This window comes from Triturus cristatus, chromosome 5_2 (assembly GCF_964204655.1).
Source record: "Triturus cristatus chromosome 5_2, aTriCri1.1, whole genome shotgun sequence".
NCBI lineage: Eukaryota > Metazoa > Chordata > Amphibia > Caudata > Salamandridae > Triturus > Triturus cristatus.
This window is the reverse complement of record NC_140588.1, coordinates 55,289,537-55,307,669: the sequence shown is the minus strand read 5'-3', so window position 1 is coordinate 55,307,669 and position 18,133 is coordinate 55,289,537. Positions and strand designations below refer to the sequence as shown.

At 43.9% G+C, this 18,133-nt stretch overlaps 1 protein-coding gene across 1 annotated transcript in view; it reads right to left on the bottom strand.

Moving 5' to 3' along the window:
* LOC146822649 (band 4.1-like protein 4B) overlaps positions 1–18,133 on the bottom strand; it is a 1,026,350-nt gene that overhangs the window by 349,781 nt on the left and 658,436 nt on the right. The window contains exon 6 of the mRNA XM_085606258.1: positions 11,908–12,012. Within this exon, the coding sequence (XP_085462384.1) occupies positions 11,908–12,012 (105 nt within the window). The remainder of the gene's footprint in view (positions 1–11,907; positions 12,013–18,133) is intronic.

Below are 18,133 nucleotides of genomic sequence, written 5' to 3'. Positions count from 1 at the left end.
CTGTACCCAACTATACCGGCCATTAAACACCCGCTCGAGCATTAAAGGGCCAAGTCAAAGGAGAGTGCCTTTAACAAGGAGGCTGGATTTTAATGACCCGTATAGGCTGCTATGGTGAGCTATAGAGCCATTACAACATTTCGCCCCGTGGGGGCGTGACTAAGATGCCAAACAAGATAGCAGCGTACCTCAGATCCGCCATTCCTGTTGAAGTTCCTTTTTGGGAGCTCAGAGCCCCTTTCATCGTTTTAGTTCAGATCTCCTGTTCTACTTCCATGTTGCAAGATTTCTGCTCTACAGGATAGTGGTAAGCACTTTAACATCTTTACTACTCAAATGTTTTTGTGCACCGTTTTTGTGGCTTATTGACGACACAACTGGCTTTCTCTGGAAACGGCCACCATCTTAGATGCTTCCACCGTGCACACCATTCTAGCTTAGGATCCCTGCAAGTTTTCTAATCCACATGGCAGTGCAACCACATGGTTTCTGTATTCGACATGCTTCAAGAAATGACTTTTTCTTCAACATAGATGCTCCTTTTTCTGCCGCTTTTGTTGTTGCCATAGAATTTTAAGCTCCTTCTGAATTACACCGCGAGGCTCTTTAATACGATCTCTATGCCCTAACTCCTTTGGAGTTTTGATGCAGGGTTTTGACTTTCTGTGATTTTCTGTGAGGATTGATCTTTCATTTTTCGAACTATTTTCAGTTGATGCTTTCTCTTGCAGTGAGTTAAGCTAATTGAGGAGTCAGTCTTTAAGTGTTTAATTCAATTCTTTTTATTCTATTTACCAAGCTTCAAGTCCTTTTATGGGAAGATTGAGAAACCTTAAACTTTCAACTGTCTCCAAGGTTACTGAATGCACCAACTTTAACAAAATGGAAGACAATCCTCATCAAAAACTTGATCATTAGTCAGGCGCCACACCAAAAACTCAACTTTCCAGCAAGTTACCTGCGATCTCCACCAAACGACCAAAGAAAGATCCTCCTTCACCAGTGAACTCTTCTACATCTCCATCATCTATGGATTTAATCCTTGAGGAGATCCGAGCTTTAAAACCCTTCATAGAGGAACCCAACAAGACTCTACAATTTTTGAATGACAAATGGTCTTCATTGGATTCGCGTATGCTCTTTGTAGAACAAAGAACGGAATCTCTTCAAGTTTCATGCTCTCGTATCTCCTCTCTGGAATCTGAGGTCTCTACACTTAAAAAGCAAGCTGAAGATTTAGAAAACCGAAATCGCACGAACAATCTCAGAATTTATGGTCTCCCTGAAAACATTGAAAGTTCTAATCCAATGGTTTTCTTTCAGTCATTCCTGCTTAAGCTTTTGGACTTACCTGTGGATTCTCCTCTAAATATTCAAAGAGCTCACAGACTGGGTCCTAAAATGTCTACTAAACCTTGCGGTGTCATCATGCTATTCTTGCAGTTCACAGACCTTCTACAAGTTTTATCTGCTGTTAAGTTGAAGAAACAGATCGTCTCGGGAAGGTCATCGACTCTTTTTCTCTTAGGATGTGACTAAAGTCACAGCAGACCGTCGGAAAAAATGTCTGGAATTACGACCCCAACTACAAGCTATCAATGCCAGATTCGGCCTCTTACATCCTTGTATATTCAAAGTCACGTACAAAGAGAAGACCACAACCTTTGAAGATCCAGCAGCACTACAAGATTTCCTTCGCCGCCATAGAGCTGTTGACATGGATACTTCTTCACCTACATGATTGTTACCTATGTACTACCTGATATAGCTATTTTGCTGTTTTGGATTGTACTTTAAACTTTGTTCCGTCTTTTTTCTATTTTTGTATTGTTCTAGCACTTTTTATGCTGTTTGTATTTTTCTCATGTTGTTTCTTCAATGTATACTTCTTATATTTGTGTCTCTTTTCCCCTGATTTACAGGTGTCGTTGCCCATACAAACTCGTTCCTATTGGTCTCCCATTGTGTTGAGTTTTGATCATGATTCCTTGAGGATTTGGTGGAGTTTCCAGTGCTGTTCTCGTCATCTTCTGGTGCAGTTACTCCCCATTTCATCTTGTATTTGTAGGTATGTTTTTCAGTCGTCACTTGTTTGACTTGTACTGTCTCTTAATTTTTCATTTTATCTTTCTTCTATCGATTTTTTCCTATGTGATTCTTTTTCTGTCCTCCTTTTTTTATCTTTTCTATTTTTCCTCTTTCACCTTCTCATTTTGTAAATCTTCGTTGCTAATGCAACTGCCTTTTCTCCCCTGTCTTTTTTCCTTCTATATCTTCCAAGTAAAATTAGCTTTGTTTCTTGTAAGCATACTGTTTGTTCATACTTTCCTCATTCAACTACATTTCGGGTCAATACCTGGAACATTAAAGGACTAAATAATCCCATTAAAAGGCAACGGGTCCTATCTCACCTGGCAAACTTAAAAACTGACATTGCTTTACTCCAGGAATTTCAAATTTCTGAAACTGCAGCTTCTAAACTGAAGAGATGCTGGGTGGGGCATGTGTTTAACTCTCCTGCCCTTGGTAAGAAAAATGGTGTTTTGATTTTATGTCACAAGACATTAAATGTTTCTGTTGATCACCAGGAAGCTGATGTTGAGGGATGTTGGGTTATTGTTAAGCTTCTAATAGATAAGATTCCTTTAGTTGTTTTTAATGTATATGGACCTACTTCGATTGATAAAGTTTTCTGGACTAATATCTCTGATAGATTACTTCCATATGATGATGATTACATCATATTTGGTGGCGATTGTAATCAAATTTTTGAACCCATTCTTGACAGGCATTCTAATGTTAAGTTTACCCCATCTAAAATGCAAGCACAATTTACCTCTACAGTACGGCGTAAAGCACTAGTTGATATTTGGCGACTTTGCCATCCTGACCTTAGAAAGTACAGTTTTTATTTGGCTGGCCACCACTCCCAATCCCGTATTGATTACCTCTTTTTAAGCAAATCCCTGACCCAACATGCAACTCATTGTGAAATTGGTTCAATCCTAATGTCAGATCACGCTCCAGTTTTTGTTGATATCGATTTGATCCCCTTATCTCCTCTTCCTGGAAGATGGCGCCTTAACAGCTTCTCCACTACTTGACCTTAATTTTTGTCAGAAGTTTAATTCTTTTGCTTCTGAATTTTTCACTATAAACAATACCCCAGATTCTCCTTTTGGGGTGGTGTGAGATTCTTTTAAAGCAGCTGCTAGAGGTTTTATTATGAATTTTGTATCTCAAAAGAAGAAGTCTTTCGAAACCCAGTCCTCTCAGTTACTTGATAAAATTAAGCAATTGTAATACACTTATTATCATTCTAATAATGAATCTGCATTGAAAAATCCCCTTGCCACTAAAATTTATTTTAATAAATTATCCACTGATGCAGCTTCCAATTATCTACTAAAAAGCAGTTCCCACTATTATGGAGGCCAAAACAAAATGGGTAAACTATTGGCTAACTATTTAAAGGTGAGAAAAGAGAGAACAAAAATAGATTCCTTGCAAGGCTCTGCTGGTACTCCTATTTATAAAGCTAGAGATATCTTGAATGAATTTGTTTCCTTCTATAAGAATCTATATACTCCTGAATCTTTACCTGATAAGTCGGATCTTCTTTCCTATTTCCAATCCATTCCCTCTCCTTCCTCTAATCATATTAATTTTGAACCTTTGGGAGATGATATTTCATTGGCAGATATATCTCAGGCTGTTTCAGTATTACGACGTGGGAATGCACCTGGACCAGATGGCTTTACCATTGAATTCTACTCTCACTTTGCAAAAATTCTTTTACCTAATCTTTTACTTTTGTTCCAGTCCTTCGGAGTTAAGGGCTATTCTAGTGGAACGTTTCAAGAAGCACAGATCTGCTTAATCTCGAAGGATGATAAGGATCATTCTCTCTGTAAGAACTATCGGCCTATTTCGTTAATTAACACAGATTATAAGATTTTTGCAAAGATCTTGGCAGTCCGTATTAATCCTATTCTGCTGGATCTCATTGGTCCTGAACAAGCAGGTTTTGTTAAAGGACAACTTGCTTCCGACAACTCCCGAGTTCTCTTTAATATTCTGAGCAAGGCCTCTTCCCTGGATTATCCTATTGCAGCAATTACCCTAGATGCTGAATAAGCTTTCGACAGAATTGGTTGGGACTTTATGTTTCAAGCTCTGCAATGGGCTGGTATTCCTTCTAAACTAATAGCTCTAATCTCTTTATTGTACTCTGATCCTCGGGCTTCCATATTTGTTAACGGTAAGGCTTCCGATTACTTCTCCTTGCATAGGGGGGTAAGGCAAAGATGCCCTTTATCTCCATTATTTATTTATTATAGCACTGGAACCTTTTCTAACTAAAATTAGAAATGATGATCGCATTACAGGGTTTCAATTTGGCCCTCATCAAGTTAAGATGTCAGTATACGCAGATGATATTCTTCTTTATTGCTCTAACCCAGAAACCTCTCTCACTCCATTTCTTCAGCAAGTTTCCTCTTTCTCTACACTCTCAGGGTATCATCTAAATGCTGACAAATGCGAAATCTTGCCTTTGAATTTTCTTTGTCAAAAACACCTCTTTGAATCCTCAGGTTATGCCTGGCAGCCAACTAAAATAAAATATCTGGGGTTATGGTTCACGCCTTTACTATCTGATAGACTAAAATTGAATTTTGAATATATTCTTAAAAAGTCAAATGACAGTATTACTCGTTGGCATCCCCTTTTCCTCTCCTGGTGGGGTCGGTAAGACTCTATTAAGATGACGCTTTCCCCTCTTGTATTATATATTATTTCTATGATTCCTATTCACATCCCTCAATATTATTTTAAGAAAATTGACTCCACTTTGATAAAATTCTTATGGAAGGGAAATCATCGCGTATAGACTTATCTTCTCTAAAGAAAGATAGACCTCATGGTGGCCTCAAGTTCCCTGACTTTAAGACTTATCACTCCGCTTTTTCATTAAAACAAGCTGCTAAGTGGGTCTCTACAGATCTTCCCCTATATCCTCCTCTCTGGTTACAATTGGAAAAATCTTGTGTTGCTCCTTTTGATTTTCAAGAATTCTTAACTTTTACTGCCAATATTGCTTTGTTGCGTTCCCCTGTCACCTCTACTAATTCCCTCCATAAATAGCCTATTTGGCATAATAAATCAATACGGATTCGTAATCATCCCATATATTGGAGAACTTGGCATTCTAAAGGCTTACATTGGATTTCTCAACTCGTATCTGATGGTAAACCCCCAGCTTTCTCTGATCTTCAATCTAAATTTTCTTTACCATCATCCTCAAAATTGCAATATAATCTTCTTTATCCCTCTCTTACTCAGTTTCTTCAGAATCTATCAGTTTCTATTGATTCTCCTGTAACTTATGAATCTTTACTCTCAATCCTAGATAGTTCTCCTTCAGCATCCAATATTTATAAATCCTTACTTTTCTCCTCAGAAAGACAACAATCAAACACTGAGAGGGCATGGGGAAAGGATTTCGCACAAGAATGGCCAATTACTACATGGGATAAAATATGGTCTAAACTCCATAAGACCTCTCGGGCTGCTAATACCACACAAACCCTTTTTTTCTTCTATCATCGAACATTATTCCTCTCAGTGTCGATAGCTTCTTTTACACCAGACTCATCTCCTACTTGCTGGTCCTGTCCCTGTCCTGCTTCAGATTTAAAACACATGTTATTTTAATGTCCCTCAATCCATAAATTCTGGCAATTAGTTTGGTCCCAAATTAAGACGATCTTTAGAATCCAAATCCCTTTTTCTTTTGCAAATATATTTTTGGGTAGTTTATCTCCCAAATGGCCTCAAACGCCGTTGAATTTTAAACTTTTAGACTTATTAGCTATCGCATTTAATTTAATAACTTCAAATTGAAAACTAGCCGACAAAGTCACCTTTAGAGCCTGGTGGAATGCTATCTGTTTTCACCATCGGTTGGACACTAATTATGTTTCTCCCATATCCCTAGCAATCAAAAGAGATCTTTTATGGCTTCCCTTAACAACTTACGTATCTCAATCTGCCTCCTCCATTGATGCCTTTAAAAATGTATCAGATGATGCACGAACACCACCTTAATTGTTTCCCTTTGCCTTTTCCTGTATGGTTTTTCAATTGGTTCTTTATTATCGAATGTTTATCACAATATTTTTCTAAATTTTAATTCAGTGTTATGCTTACATTGTCATATTATCTGCGATGTATTTCTTTCTTTCTATATACAGCTAAATAGTTTAACCCCTATATTTCCTTGCTATTTTACTTACTTATTTTTATTGTCAAATAGGATTGCTTGTATCCATTTTACAGCTGTTTATTTCTTTGAATATTCTCTCAATAAATCAAACTTAAAAAAAAAAAAAATAACATTCCGCCCCATGACGGCAGAATATCATAATTAAAAAAACAAAGACGTCTCGGAGCCCAAGGGAGTTGGAACCCCCCACTGCTGCAAAGCCTTTGTTTCACAACTGTTGCCATCATTGTTTAATAGATAACAGCAGAGCGCAAGGCCGCGGCTTTTGGCTGTTGAACATTCTCAGCGATAGCTGTGAAAGGAGGCTGAAGTGAGCCCTTGGGTCTCCCTGGGCTTGGCGAAACTGCTTTTCCTTTTCCAGATGAGCCAGGGAGACCCAGGAGCTGAGCAGTATTCCCCCCTCCCGCCTGGTACCGTGAGCTACTGGGGAAAGGAAGTGGAGAAGGATCCGGTATGCATTCTTGCACAAGCTCTGCCTTTTGCTTTTCCGTGCTCAATCCATATATTTTGGGAAGGCATTGAAAAGAAAGAGGCAAAGGATGTGTATTAGGACATTGTAATGTTGGGAGCACGGCCCTATACTAGTTTGTATAGGCCACTGCTGCTCCGTTGTCTTCAATAGAGGGGTCAACATTTCAATGTTCTAATTAAAGCGGAGTATCTTTCTAGTTTGTCACGTTTAGCCCCAGGGCTTGATTTGGAATTCAGTCAGTGAAATCTTCCAGTTTCTAGAGGAAACGCTAAATACCTAGTAGGATTTGCTCCAAATTACTTCCTATTCCTAGTGTGAAGAAAACTCAACCGGTATATTCAAGTCGATTCTTAGCTCTCAGTTACAACATGACTTTAGATCAGGCCCATGTTGCTAAATTCTTTATTTTCAAGCTCTATCTCCACCTGTCTCACTAACACTGGCTACAACATTTTTATATATGCTCAACAAAAATCACCTGCCACCAAGGCGTAAGTTGGGGCCAAGACACAGGTGCATGGAGTCTATCCACTCTTTTTAGAAAGGGCACTCAGTTCCCCGCAGCAAGAGGCTAGGAGGTGTCATATTGTGCCCCAACATTGCAGCTGCTTGCATTTGCAAACATTGCATTCATGTGACCTGGACCCAGGCATAGCTGCCAAGTTTCCCAGGTCTATGCATGACTATTTTGGCCGGTCTGGTTTTGCCTCAGAATACAGGGTCTTTGTAGACATATTTAACTAAGTATAAAACCCGGATTGCAAGTCCCAGAATTCTAAGGAAAAATGCAGTGAGTGGCCTAACTAGTCACAGATGGACCTAGGAAACTTGGCAGCTATGCTCAGGATTTTCTTACATCTCCACTTCGCTGCCAACATCCCTTTATTTGAGTGAATAGCCCATGGAAAGGGTTATTTATATTTCCTTATCTGAAGAATAGAGCATTTCACACCCATCCCTTCTGTTGCTTAACAAACTGGAAATTGGAAATACTTTTGTACTTTCAAGCTAAATAAAGATCAGAAGCAAGAAACAAAACGTGCATTAGCAACAAGTTTAATGTTAGATAAAAAATACACCCAGAACATTTCTGTTTGTAAGTAAAAGTAGTTTAAAAAATGTAATCACCAAGTTACACTCTATTTAAAAATATAGACTTTTTAGTCATTTCCAAGTTTAGTTACATATTAATATGTGGAAAAAATGCATGTGATTTATAAAATGGTAAATCAAAACTGCTCTTTGTGATTATACGCATTTGTTATTTTTGTAAAATAGGCCCTTGACCTTTTAAGTGGGGATGACTTACAAGGCATAACACCACTTCTTGTGAGGTCACTTCCCTTGGCAACATCTTGAATTGTATATGATAATTAGAGCCCCACCAGTGGGCCCTTCCTGCCCACAGAATTAGCCTTCGTGAGTCACCATGGTGGTGTGGCCCTGCTGTCAGCGTGATGGCAGGCTTGGTCTATACATATGGAACAATTCGAAATGACACTCCCACATTCCAGAATAATGACCTCATAGGCATTAGACAACCTCACAGCAAACGTCTGCCTAAGCTTAGAGTCCACTTGTTTTGAATTAAAAACCAAATGAACCAGCCATTTCTGTTTATGGACACATTTAAGTGATATTTAGGACAGAAACAAAGGAGTCTTAAGATCTCTTTAACTTTATTTACATTCTATCGACCAGCGTTAAATCCCCCCAGTCACAGCACCTAATAAGTATTGTTCTTCTGATAAGGCAAAAAGACTTAAGTAGGTCGACTTTTCCACCTTTAGGTATGATGAGCAATGCATACGTTCCCTCGTGGGATCCATTGCACATATATCCTCCTGTTGCATTAACCTAAAAAAAATCCTGGATTTGTGGACATGCTTTAAGGTTGAGCCTATATTGCCAGCGCGCATTCGCTGCTCACTTTGCGAGGCATGCAGTATTCAGTATCGAATGGAAACTCTGTGGAAGCTCTGCCCACTCTCCACCCATCTTTTTGATTGGCTTAGTCCCTATATGCTGCCTTCCGATTGGTTTTAGGCTTGTTAGTCCCCCCTCATGATGGCCGTGTCGTTGTTTGTATACTTCCATGGCTACTATCCCCTTTACTTTGAGTGTTGCACAGTATGTTTTCTTTAGACTGTGAGCACTCTTTTCTTCCCGTGGCTCCCCCCTCCCGCAGTCCGTGTCTTCTCGCACCCCCCGTGCACTCATGTTGATCGTGCCTTCTCGCCCGCCTGCCCGCAATGATGTTTTTGCCATTGCAAAAGCTTATTTTACATACTCTGCTTCCGTAGGAAACATTGTGATCCATTTGATGTTTTGTCCTTTTTTTCCCCTTCGTCTGGTCTACTACGGTGCTGACACCAGTACGCCCAGGGCGCGTGCTCGGACGTGGCCTAGGTGTTTAGGTGGAAGCAGACTTGGAAGGTTTGAGCTACGGGCAGAGTTCAGCCGATAGAGTGGCTCTGTGTACTGGGGAGGCACTGCCATGGTGGAGAACGCGTGCATCGCCTGTAGAGTTCTGGTGAGAATGGGAGGGGAGCAGGTGGGAGAAACTGTATCTAAGGAAGGGTGACTCGTATCCTAGCGGACGGGGTACAGAGCCATGGGCATGGCAAACAGTTTGAACGCACGGAGTCTGGTGAACCTGGGGGGTAGGATATCAGCACCGTGCTTCAATGAGGAAATGGTAGGTTAAAAAAGTAGATATGAGAATTTACCCGAGCACTCTTCCCAAAGAGAGGGAATACCAGCGAATCCACAGTTGCGTCGGTGTGACAGGAAGAGAGCATGCGGTTCATTGGGGCAAGGTGGCCGTTGACCAGTTTATGCTCCTGGCCTCAGACTAGAGAGGGTTTCGATGATCTCCGAGACTATAGATGTTAGAGCGTGTTACTGCGAGCGAGGCGGTATGCACCACGGGGCAGGTGGTTGTATTGGTGTTAAAGCTTTGCTAGTTATTAGATGTTTTGTGAATCGATCACCTCAGCAGGGGTGGGGTAATATATGCCCTCCTGTCATTATCGCCTTCTGCGGTGATCGGCTTCACAAAACATCTCACTCGCAGTAACACGCTCTGATATCTATACAAGCAAATGGTCTTTTAAAGACCTGTGAAGTACCTGGGTGCGGCTGTGTGGCGCCCGGGAAGCTGTCTCAGCCAGGGCTGCTACACATGACGGGTGGGGGCTGAAGCCCTTTGAGCCAAATGAGAGTTGCGCACCTGTCATGACCAGAGTAACTGATGTGTGGACAGAAATCACCATATGGGATGTGTAGGCTGCCCGGAAGTACATACTGGGTGCAGGGTGACGATAATATGAGAAGTAATTCATTGAGTCATGCGTACGTTGTTTAAATCAACTAAAGGAAGATGAGGCGAATATTATGATGTGGATCCGCAGGCGCATGTTGGGTGGGTCTCTTATTGGAGGAAAGAGCTGGATCTCACCAGACGGAAACCGCGGTTTGCTTATCTTTGCACATGCAGGTCTTGCTTGGAAAGTGGCCGTCAAGGCTATGTATATCGCCATGGCAATTTCATTGATCCTCTGGTTGCAGATGGCAGCACAGATTTTAACCTCGGAGGAGGCAATTAACCACCCTCCTCTCAGCCATTGGATATTTACAGACATTTCTACCTGGTAAGTATGTGTGGCCGCTGTGATAGATGGCAGATGTCCTGCAGAACCATCAACATAATTGCCGCCAGAGTACATCTCAAAGGGAACAGGGTGTCAACAGCCCCCTTTCCATTCATAAGCAGTCCTTGCAGGATAGGGTAGGTTAGGTCTGTGGGACAGTGGAGGGAGGAAGTAACAGGAAGCATGCACTGCCAGTGTTCGTAAAATGGCATGTCGGCCGTTGTACAGATAATTGTGCTGGTATATTTGCAACCATACAAAACACAATACTCACACAATTTCAAGAGTACACTGCCTCAGTGTTATTTCTAGATAGTGAACCTACAACAAATCAGTCAGGGTGGATAGTGTTCCAACGTAGGTCCTGTTCATTTCTGGAATTCTATCTGAGCACCTTACAAAGCATCACTGTAGGTAAAGCGCCGAGAAACAGATTTACACAAAGGAGTGATTTATCATCAGTTCAAAACGATATTCATTACTCGTAAGCGCGCTTTGACAGGTGGAGCTGATCTCCAAACACTCTTCTAAGGCTTTTCATCCTCGTTAATATGCACGACATCAGCACTTCCTAGTAGCATGGCCGCATCTGCAGCTGTCAGAAAGTGCCGCAGCCTCATCTCTGAGGGTAGGGACATTGTGGCCTCAGTGCAGTCTGGGGTGCGCGCGCGGAATGAAAGCAGTGCGCGAGACTAAGACCGTGTATTCTATGACATAAGTGTTTTCGAGTCTAAAGGGTGCCTCGAGAAGGCCTTATTTAGTCCTATTTAAGAATACATTGAATTTTCTTTAATGGTAATAATATATATTGTTTAAACTAAATTACATTCCACTGGTAATAATATGAGCGGTACTAAAATCCATCTCCGTGTTGCGCCACATATTCTAGTTTTCCTTGCTGTGATTTTATCCTAATGAATTTAAAGTGCTTGTTTAGCACTTTTAATTTTCTCCAGGTTATAAGCTAATTGTTTTATGCCTTTTTTGTAACCATTTTTAAGTGCTAATATGACTGTTGCAAAGAATGTGTGCCACGCAGATTACAGCAGTGTATTTTATGTGCATAGCTCTATGGGTTACTGCTTTTGTGTCAGAGATCATTTTGTTACTGGGCAGTTTAAAATTTACAATAGTAATCTAGCACAGTGAGTCAAGAACTGCCATCAAAGAGCTGGATGCAAACACACTCCTGCATGTAGTCATATATTCAAAAACCTAGGGCAGAATTACCAAACATGCTGACGGGTCTTACTCTTGTAGTATTATAGACTTTCTCCCGAACTTCAAGAGTATGCCAGGATTTAGCATGGCACGGCTAAACACTTATAAGGCCCCAAAGGCGAGACCTATTGGCTATGCCAATGCTTGTTGTGTACAGCGTTTCAGCCCATTCTGAAAATGCACTGCACAAGTCTTTTTACACACACTCGCCTGATCTTCGTTTCCGAACAATAAATACTGTATTAGAAAAAAAAGGGTGCAAAGCTGAAACTTACAAGCTGTATTGTCTTGTTAACTTCCGCATACGCGAAGGCTTTATTTCTTGCTTGTCTGCAGCACCAGCTGATTGTGTTGTTTCTGTTCGTGAGGGCGCTGGACTTCTGAAGATGAAAAATAAAGGAAAGGTTTGCACTTTTCTCATGCACGGCACGCATATTAGTCAAGCATATGACGTAGCTGCACTGAAACAGTAAGTACTAGGCCATTTGACACAGGCAGTTGTTGGATGTGAGTGAACTAACAAGGATATCCAAATAATGAGGTCACCTCAACTCGCATGGCCTGGTGTGAGACACTGAATGAGAGTTAGCTGAGATGTGATTATGCTACTTTTTTTGGGGGGGGGGGGTTCTTTCCATGTGTCGCCTGCTCATGCTCAGAAACATCATTCACTGCATCAAAGGGGCCTCTTCAGGATTTCATAACCGCAAACCTTATGCACTTCGGTCTTTAAACAACACACAATCCTTTCGCACATAGAACAAGCTTTGGCAAAGCCCATCCGTCTGGCTTCCATTTTCAGTTGCACGCCAGACCTACTGACCATGACAGTGGTGAGGCCTAAAGAAAGTTGGTACATTAGCTTAAGCTTAAGGTGCTGGACATCAATGTCAAGCAGGCAGAAACCAACAGTAGTGGTTGCAGCATACCTGCAGTGTCCCAGAGAGAGGGAAGGGTTTGCATACCAAAAGATTTGGTGCCCATCTATATGGTGAGAGACATCATTGACAAATTGTTCTCAGTTTACGAGGTGGCTCTAAGGGTGCACAGGGTTTCTGAGAAGTACTGAGGGTAACTTGTGGAGGTACATGCCTATAGTGGGGAGGGACATACTCTTTACACTAGAAGTAGAGGACCAGACACAGTACTCCCTTTTGAAGGTCATTCTTGTCAAGAAATTTGGATTAACCCCGGAGAGGTATAGGCAGAAATTCAGGGGTAGCCACTAGCTCCATACACAGACCTGGGCGGATTTCTTGGACTACTCCTGCAAGGTACTAAAGGGCTGGGAGAGGGAAAGCAAGGTAGATGATTTCAGTGGGCCTTACAACATAATCACGAGGGAGCACATGCTTGATATTTGTTTTCCAGATCTGCATCGGCAACTAGTGGATAACAAGCTGACGGACCCCAGGAAGCTTGCTGAGGAGACGGACCTTTCGTTAAGCACCAGAATGTCAAAGAAGATATCTGAGGGGACTTCCAGAAGGGTAGTCAGGGTTCCCACCACAAGGAGGATGGGGGAGATGAAAAGGAGTTCGCTCAAGGTCCCCAAAACAGTTCTCAGGGGAAAGGGTCCCATTATAATCTGTCCATCAGAAAAAGAGCTTCCCTGGCAAGAGTCAGAGCAAGTCCACTAAGTGCTATGAGCATGGGCTTTACAAGGGAATCCCAGTCCAAAAAGAGCATGGCCTCGCACTAGAGGTAAGACACCAAGGTGGCAAGTGTGGTGCTCGGGAAGGGGTTTGTCCCAGTCATTGGGGGGGGTTAGTTAGTGGGGTCACCCTAGTGTACCTGAATAATACGGAGATGGTACCTTAAGCCCACATGCCTTCCAATACTGCAGAGTATAGGCAGTGGGTCACCATAAATGGGCAAGGTGTTTAGGCTCTGAGGGAAATAGGAGCCTGTATGACTATGGTGAGGAGTCAGCTTGTGTGGCCCCATAGCATATTATATTCAAAACATTTCACCCGGTTGTAGTAGCTGACAGCTGTGAGGGTAATTATCCAGTGGCCCTTGTTCATTTGAGTTGGGGGTGTCTCATGTCTTCTGAAAGTTGCAGTGAGCCCTTTTATGCCTGTGGATTGTTTGTTAGGCAATGACTTGGAACACACTACCTGGAAGGAAGGGGAGCTCAAGTCACACCTGGAAATGTTTGAGTTGCCTGAATGGATTTGTACAACCACTATGTCCATGGCTGCCCAGAAAGGGAGTCAAGGAAGTCTGGAACCTGGAAAAATGAACCAGACAGCTGCCAAAAAAGGGAAGGGCAAGGCGGATGAAAAATGAACCCTAAATGTCTCCCAGCAGAAAGCTGCCCGGAGCCCACTGAGTAGGGCAGTGCCTTCCTTGGTGACCTATCTAAACTTGCTGCGTGGCATGTAGAGTTGGGACCCACCAGGGAGACATTCTGCCAGACACAAACAGAGTGCCCAACCCTGGAGTGTATGCAACAACTGGCCAAAGCCCAGGCAGCTGGTGATGCCTCTGGTAATCACCACATTTTCTGGGAGGAAAATCTCCTGTATAGTGAGCCTAAGACACCTTTGCATTGGGACAACAAGGGAACTGGTAGTTACCCAGTACTACAGGGCCTTCTTACTGGGACTGACTCATGAAATGCCCCAAGCAGGACATCTGGGGCAGGACAAGACCTTTGCCAGTCTTGTCCCCCACTATTGGCCCCGGATGAAGATTTCATCGGGCATGTTCTGTAGGTCTTACTTGACCGACCAGGCCAGTGGGGAGAGAGGGCAGTAGCTGAAAGCTCCCCTGAATCCCTTGCCTGTCACCACCCCTTTGAGATGGTGAGCATAGACATTGTAGGGTCCATACATACCCAGATAGCTTTTGGCAACAGATTTATCATGGTATTGGTGGATGATGCCACAAAATACACAGAGGCAATACCACTGAGGACTGCAACTGCACCTGCAATTGCTAAGGCCCTAATGGGGATTGTCACCAGAGTGGGTTTCCCCAAAGGAAGTTGTGTCTGACAGGGGCACCAACTTCATGTCTGCATATATGCAGTTCATGTGAAAGGTGTGGAGTTACTTACGAGTTCTCCACACCTTACCATCCCCAAACCAATGGGCTTATTGAAAGGTTCAACAAGAACCTCAAAGGCATGATCAAAGGCCACCCTGAGTTCATGAGGCTTAAGTGGGACGTCCCCTTGCAAAGCATACTCTTTGCTTACAGAGAGATGCCACAGAAGGGGATTGGCTTTAGCCCCTTTGAGAATCTGTATGACATCCTATGAGGGGACTTCTCAGGGAGGGGTGGGAGCAAGCTCCCAGGAAACCACCCCAAGTTGTGGTTAGCTACATGCTAGCCCTCCAATGCCACATGGCTAAGTTTTGGAAGCAAGTGCCTGAAAACTTGAAAGCCAGCCAGGAGGTGATGAGACAGTGGTGCAACCAGAAAGCTACCGATGTGGAATTTCAGCCTGGGCAGAAAGTGTGGGTAATGGGGCCCATAGAGCCCAGGGCCCTCCAAGACCATTGGACTGGGCCCTATGAGATTGTTGAGAGGAAGAGGGAGGCCACCTACTTGGTGGACCTCACGACCCAAAAGCCCCCTTTAGGGGTTCTCCATCTCAACTGTCTAAAACTCCACTTTGAAAGTCCTGAGGTCATCATGTTTTTGGTGACCGATGGGGGAGAGGAAGAGGACAGTGAACCTCTCCCTGACATTCTAGCCTCCAAAGAGAAGGATGGGTCAGTGGAAGGCATGCACCTTTCCCCTGCCTTGACTTTAGAACAGCAGTGGGATTGTCACCAGTTGCTGGGATAATTCTCCTCTTGGTTCTCCCTCACTCCTGGTATAACCCATCTGTGTATCCATGGTGTGGACACAGGAGACAGTCCCCTTATCAAGAATAAAATCTATAGGCTGTTGCATAAAGTGAGGGCCAGCATTAAGGACAAGATGTCCAAGATGTTGGAGTTGGGGATGATTGAACCCTCCAGTAGGCCCTGGTCTAGCCCTGTGGTACTAGTACCAAAAACTGCCCCACCAAGCACTACACCAGAACTCAGGTTCTATGTAGATTACAGGGGGCTCAATTCAGTCACCAAGACTGATGTTCATCCCATCCCCCGGGATGATTGACAGATTAGGGACTGTACAGTTTCGAAGTACTTTTGACCTTACTTCAGGATACTAGCAGATTGCCCTACCTGAAGGAGGGAAGGAGAGGTCAACTTTCTGCACTCCAAAGGGCCACTGCCAATTTAGAGTGATGCCCTTTGAACTCAAGAATGCCCCTGCCACCTTTCAGAGGCTTGTTACTGAGGTTTTGGCTCATATGGACGCCTTCAGTGCTGCCTACTCGGGCAACATAGCTGCCTTCAGTAACAGCTGGAAGGACCACTTCTTTCACCTGCAGGAAGTGCTTCAGATCCTGCAAAATGTAGGCCTAACTTTCAAGGCCAGTAATTACCAGATACAGCAGGGGTCTGTGGTGTATTTGGGACACCTGGTGGGTGGGGGTAAGGTGCAACCACTCTGTGCCAAGATAGAAATCATCATGTCCTGGGAGCCCTCAATGACTCGGTGAGAGCCTTCCGAGGCCTCACAGGATATTATAGGAGGTTTGCCAACACCCTGCGCATGCTCCGAAAGATCTTCCGGTGGATCCCCACCGAAACCCGGAAGACGGTCACCCAGGCCCTCGTCACCAGCCGGCTAGACTACGGGAACACCCTCTACGCTGGAACCACAGCCAAACTCCAGAAAAGGCTCCAGCGCATACAAAACGCCTCAGCACGACTCATCCTGGACATCCCTCGTCACAGCCACATCTCCGCCCATCTGAAAGACCTGCACTGGCACCCCGTCAGCAAGAGGATCACGTTCAGACTACTCACCCACGCACACAAGGCCCTCCACGACTTGGGCCCGAAATACCTCAACAGCCGCCTCACATTCTACACACCCACCCGCCAGCTCCGCTCCGCCAGCCTCGCCCTCGCCTCCGTCCCACGAATTCACAGAGCCACCGCCGGAGGAAGATCCTTCTGCTACCTGGCGGCCAAGACATGGAACTCCCTCCCCACCCACCTACGGCTGACCCAGGACCAGCTCTCCTTCAGGAAACAACTCAAGACCTGGCTGTTCGAGCAGTCGCGACCCCCTTCCTCCCCCGCCCAGCGCCTTGAGACCCTAGCGGGTGAGTAGCACGCTTTACAAATTGTTTGATTTGATTTATGGCACCACTGTTGCCCCCTTGACTGAGCTCACTTCTAAGAAGCAGCACAGAAATGTGATTTGGACAGAGGCATACCAGAAAGCAAGTGACTCCCTAAAGCAGGCCATGTGCTCAACCCCTGTCCTCAAGGCCCCTGACCTTTCCAGGAAATTCATTGTTCAAACTGATGCCTCAGAGCATGGCATAGGGGCAGTGCTTTCACAACTTAATCAAGAGGGCCTAGACCAATATGTAGCTTTAATCTCCAGGAGTTTACTTCCCAGGGAACAGAGGTGAAGTACGTTTGTAGGGGAAGCCTTAGCTGTGGTCTGAGCACTGCAGAAGGTGAGACCATGCCTGTTTGGGACTCGCTTCCAGATTCAGACAGACCACAGGCCCCTCAGGGGGCTACTGCAAATGAAGGGTGAGAATTTTCAAAATTGTTAGGGTGGTCTATTTCCCTACAGGGAATGGACTTTACAGTGGAACACAGACTTGGGACAGACCAAGCCAATGCTGCTGGTCTCTCTCGGTTCTTCTGCCTCAGTGATGAGAACTCCCAATAGGATGGGTAGCTCTCCCCACTTTTAGCTGGGGGGGGACACATGTTAGACCGGTCAGCCTTGGGGTGGTCTGCCCCCAAAACGTTTGCCTCTTTGCCTCCAATTTTGCTGATCTGTTCTTGTTGGTTTTAGGACTCTGGGCACTTTACCACTGCTAACCAGTGTTAAAGTACATGTGCTCACCTCCTAAAACATGGCATGATTGGTTTACACTTGTTTGGCATATTCAATTTTCGTGTACGTCCCTTGAAAGTGGTATACCATATACCCAGGGCTTGTAAATTAAAAGCTACTAGTGGGCCTGCAGCACCGCTTGTGCCACCCACAGAAGCCGCCTTTCAAACCTGTGCTCAAGCCTGCCACTGCATGGCCTGCTTGTGCAGTTTACTGCCACTTCAACTTGGCATTTAAAACTACTTGGCCAAGCCTTAAACTCCCCTTTTATTACACCTAGGTTACCCCTAACATAAGCTCCTAGTAGCCTATTGGCAGGGAGCTGTGTAAGTAAAATGTAGGACATGTGCCTTTATGTTTGCATGTCTTGGTCCCGACAAACAGCCTATTTCGTTTTTCACTGCTGTAAGGCCTACTCCTCTCATAGGCTAGAATTGGGAATTCCCTTATATACTTTTTAGTGGTAATTCCTGATCAGAAAGGAGTGGTGTTGCCATCTTTGGTAAGTTTAAAATGGTAGGGATAAATCCTACTTACTGGTGAAGTTAGATTTCACATTACTATTCT